The sequence below is a fragment of the Tasmannia lanceolata genome, unplaced genomic scaffold (assembly GCF_043159265.1).
Source record: "Tasmannia lanceolata isolate RefF3 unplaced genomic scaffold, GAP_Taslan_0.1 ptg000005l, whole genome shotgun sequence".
NCBI lineage: Eukaryota > Viridiplantae > Streptophyta > Magnoliopsida > Canellales > Winteraceae > Tasmannia > Tasmannia lanceolata.
Window position 1 is genome coordinate 19065196 of NW_027518682.1, and position 3062 is coordinate 19068257.

Here is a 3062-nt window from a genome sequence, read left to right on the forward strand (position 1 = left end):
TGAACTCCTTAAGTAAAGTGATTAATTCCTCACGCTCTTCGGGAGATAAAGTTTTGCCAATTCGTATTTCCCGAATTAAGGTTTCGTCACCAATATTTACAGTTTCAATTTCCTCTTCGAGCGGTCTTGCTCGGCGACTCTCCTCTTGTTGAATCATATGTTTGATTTCAAGGGGAGTTTCGTCGGCATCCTCATCAGAGAAGGAATCTTGATTATCATTATTAATATTATCAGTTTTAAGAGCAGATTCAGTACTTGAAATGGAAACAGGAGAAACAGGAACAGGAATGTATGTAAAAGAGTCTTTCATTTCATTCATAGAATTGGTTACATCAAGAATGGAATAGCCCACAGCAGGCATTGCATTGGACTTTAACGATGTATTCAAAGACTCAACAGACAACTCAACATTGAACTCAACCAACGCTGGCATATGTGCAGTTGAAGAAATAAACTCATCATCTAAAGTACTCTTGGACTCGACCTTATTAGAAAGAGACTTGTCACCGACTCCGGAACCAGATCCAACTTCTACGGTACCTGCATCAAAAGAATCGTTAGAATAAACAAACTCAATATCAGACTGGGAAGTAGACGTATACTTAGAGACTACTGACTCTTTTGAGGAAACGGGACTATACTGAAAGACTACTCGAGGTAAAACCTGGGAGGTCCAGTTGGTCAAGGGTCCCTTGGCTGGGGTGATTAACTCTGCGGGGTTCAGAATGAATGCATCTCTGCCTATCACTGCCACCTCTGACGCTTCGGTCTCACCGCCAACCACTGGATATTCAATCTGAAACATGACATTCAGACAGCTCGGCTCTAAAACATCGGCCCAATCAGTTTCCGATGCTTCCTCAGTAATCCGAACACTCATTGGCGCTTCTGATAACTCCAGGTTAAAGAATATTTCGAAACCCGGAAACCTCTGCCCTGTCACATCATCGGTCCATGGCTCAGCAAACCCGCAAAATGGAAAATCTGCCCCCTCTTTTCTGAAAATGCCGTTTCTGACCAGACTGATTGATCCCATAGGCAATTCTAGTCCCCGGCGGCGGCACTCGGCCCATTTCAGCATGTATCTTTTCATTTCCTTGACCTCCTGCTCGGTCGGCTCATATCCCAGGCCAAAGAGACCATTGAAAGTTCTGATCACAGGCCACTCAGTAGGGCCTTGATGATATTTGCCCAGCCCTGCGCCCGGAATATAACCTTGTTTACGGATCATCCTGACTACATTCGAGTTGGTGCTAGTCAAGAAGAAAACTTCCTCGCCCATGGCTTCTTTCATGGATATGACCGACACCTCCAGTGAAAAACCTGTCAAGCTGACATCGGCTTCCTTCCCAACTACTAGCTCTTGTGAAATCTGCCCAATCTCTAAGTCCGGGTCACCCTTTACAGTCACTACCCTGCCGTTATGAACAAACTTCAACTTTTGATGAAGGGTAGAAGGGATAACTCCGACCTTATGCAGCCAAGGTCGACCCAATAACAGCAAGAAAGAAGCCTTAATGTCCAATACTTGAAATTCGATGTCGAAGTCTTCTCCTCCAATCTGGATTTCAGTGGCCAGGGTTCCGATGACATCTCGCCGGGTGCCATCATACGCTAATATACCCTGCTCAGAAGGAATGAAATCCCCGGGCCCGAAGCCCAAAGTTGCTGCAGTACTTAGAGGACAAATATTCAGAGCGGACCCATTGTCGACTAGCACTTCGGGTACCCTTTTCTTGTTGCAGATCACAGTAATTTTGAGTGAACGGGCATGGTCACTCCCTTCAGGAGGTAAATCATCGTCCGTGAAAGATATTACCTTGGAAGTCCTAGTTACCGCGACTAGGCTTACTAACTCATCGGGAGTGATCTCAGTTGACACCTGAGCAGCATTCAACTCCTTGAGTACAACCTTCCTGTGCTTAGACGAAGACATAAGTAGGCCCCAAATGGAAACGTTTGCTTGGGTCTTCTTCAGCTGCTTCAACAGATTATCTTCTTCCTCATCTGCACTCGGCCTACTCTGCCCCTGATTCTCAGCTGCTCTTACTGCTTCTACAGGGTTTTCTGCTCTCAATTCCGCGGGCTTGAACACACGGCCACCCCTGGTAACATGACGAAGCTCGTCACACTGATCTTCTAACAGAAGCAAATCATCTGCATCCATTCTCAGAACATACGGAGTTTCAATTACCTCCTCTTCTTCAAAATCACCCATCCTTAGAACATAAGGCGTTTCCTTTTCTGCCTCGACATCTTCACATCGAAGGACATATGGAGAGGACGCCTCTGCCAAGCTGGTGCTCCCCCTCCAGAGGGCATAAGACCTTTCTCTTTCCATCTCCTCGATCTCTTCAGGATCAAATCTTAGAATATAAGGTTCATCAGGAGTGATTGCACAAATGAGAATGGATGGATCAAGAACTGGCTCCTCGACAAAAATGGCATTCGTCGCAGGAGGAGGAATTGCACGATGATTGGGAAGGGGATTCCGAGTTACATTGGGCCTTTCCACCTCAAGCTTTCCGTTCTCTAACATAGTCTGGAGCGCATGCTTTAAGGCCAGACATCTTTCAGTGAGGTGACCCGAATTTCTGTGGTATTCACAATACTGGTCTGCTCTCCAATATGGGGGTAACGGGTTAGGTACTGGCCTAATTTCAGGTAGCCTGATTTTCTTATCCCTTATCAACTTTTTCAGAATCAGAGGTAAAGGGTATGGGAGCGGATCAAAGTGTCTCAGAGGTTTTTGTTCTACTGGGGCTGGGGCTGGTCTCGCCAGCTCTGTTACAGTCCTGGCCTCCGGGCGAACATAGTTTACGTGGTCAACTTCTTTCTGTGCGACCACGGGTCTCTTTCCTTCCCTGATCTCTGATGGGAGCCTGGCCCTCAGACCCTTAGCTATTGCATCCTCAGTCCTCGTCCCAGTCTTAATTAGATGGTCAAAATCGGTGTAATGCTGAGGGGACAAAAAATGGAAATACTGCGGCGACAAACCCTTGATCACCAGCTTGATCTGATCTTCTTCTGATAGCCTCTCGCTTAGCTGGGCAGACTTTCGA

The 3062-nt window shown here is 46.5% G+C and overlaps 1 protein-coding gene across 1 annotated transcript; it reads right to left on the bottom strand.

Moving 5' to 3' along the window:
- Positions 1 to 405: 405 nt before the first annotated feature.
- On the bottom strand, positions 406 to 2774 carry LOC143876788 (uncharacterized). Its single transcript, XM_077378479.1, has 2 exons — positions 665 to 2774; positions 406 to 540 (listed from the first exon to the last, which is right to left on the bottom strand). Exons 1-2 carry the CDS (start codon positions 2537 to 2539, stop codon positions 532 to 534), a joined length of 1884 nt encoding a protein of 627 aa, XP_077234594.1. The 5' UTR covers positions 2540 to 2774; the 3' UTR covers positions 406 to 531.
- Positions 2775 to 3062: the final 288 nt, after the last annotated feature.

Bases quoted from the DNA above. Each gene is read 5' to 3' on its own strand.
- LOC143876788 (XM_077378479.1), bottom strand. From the start codon at position 2,539: ATGTTAGAGAACGGAAAGCTTGAGGTGGAAAGGCCCAATGTAACTCGG.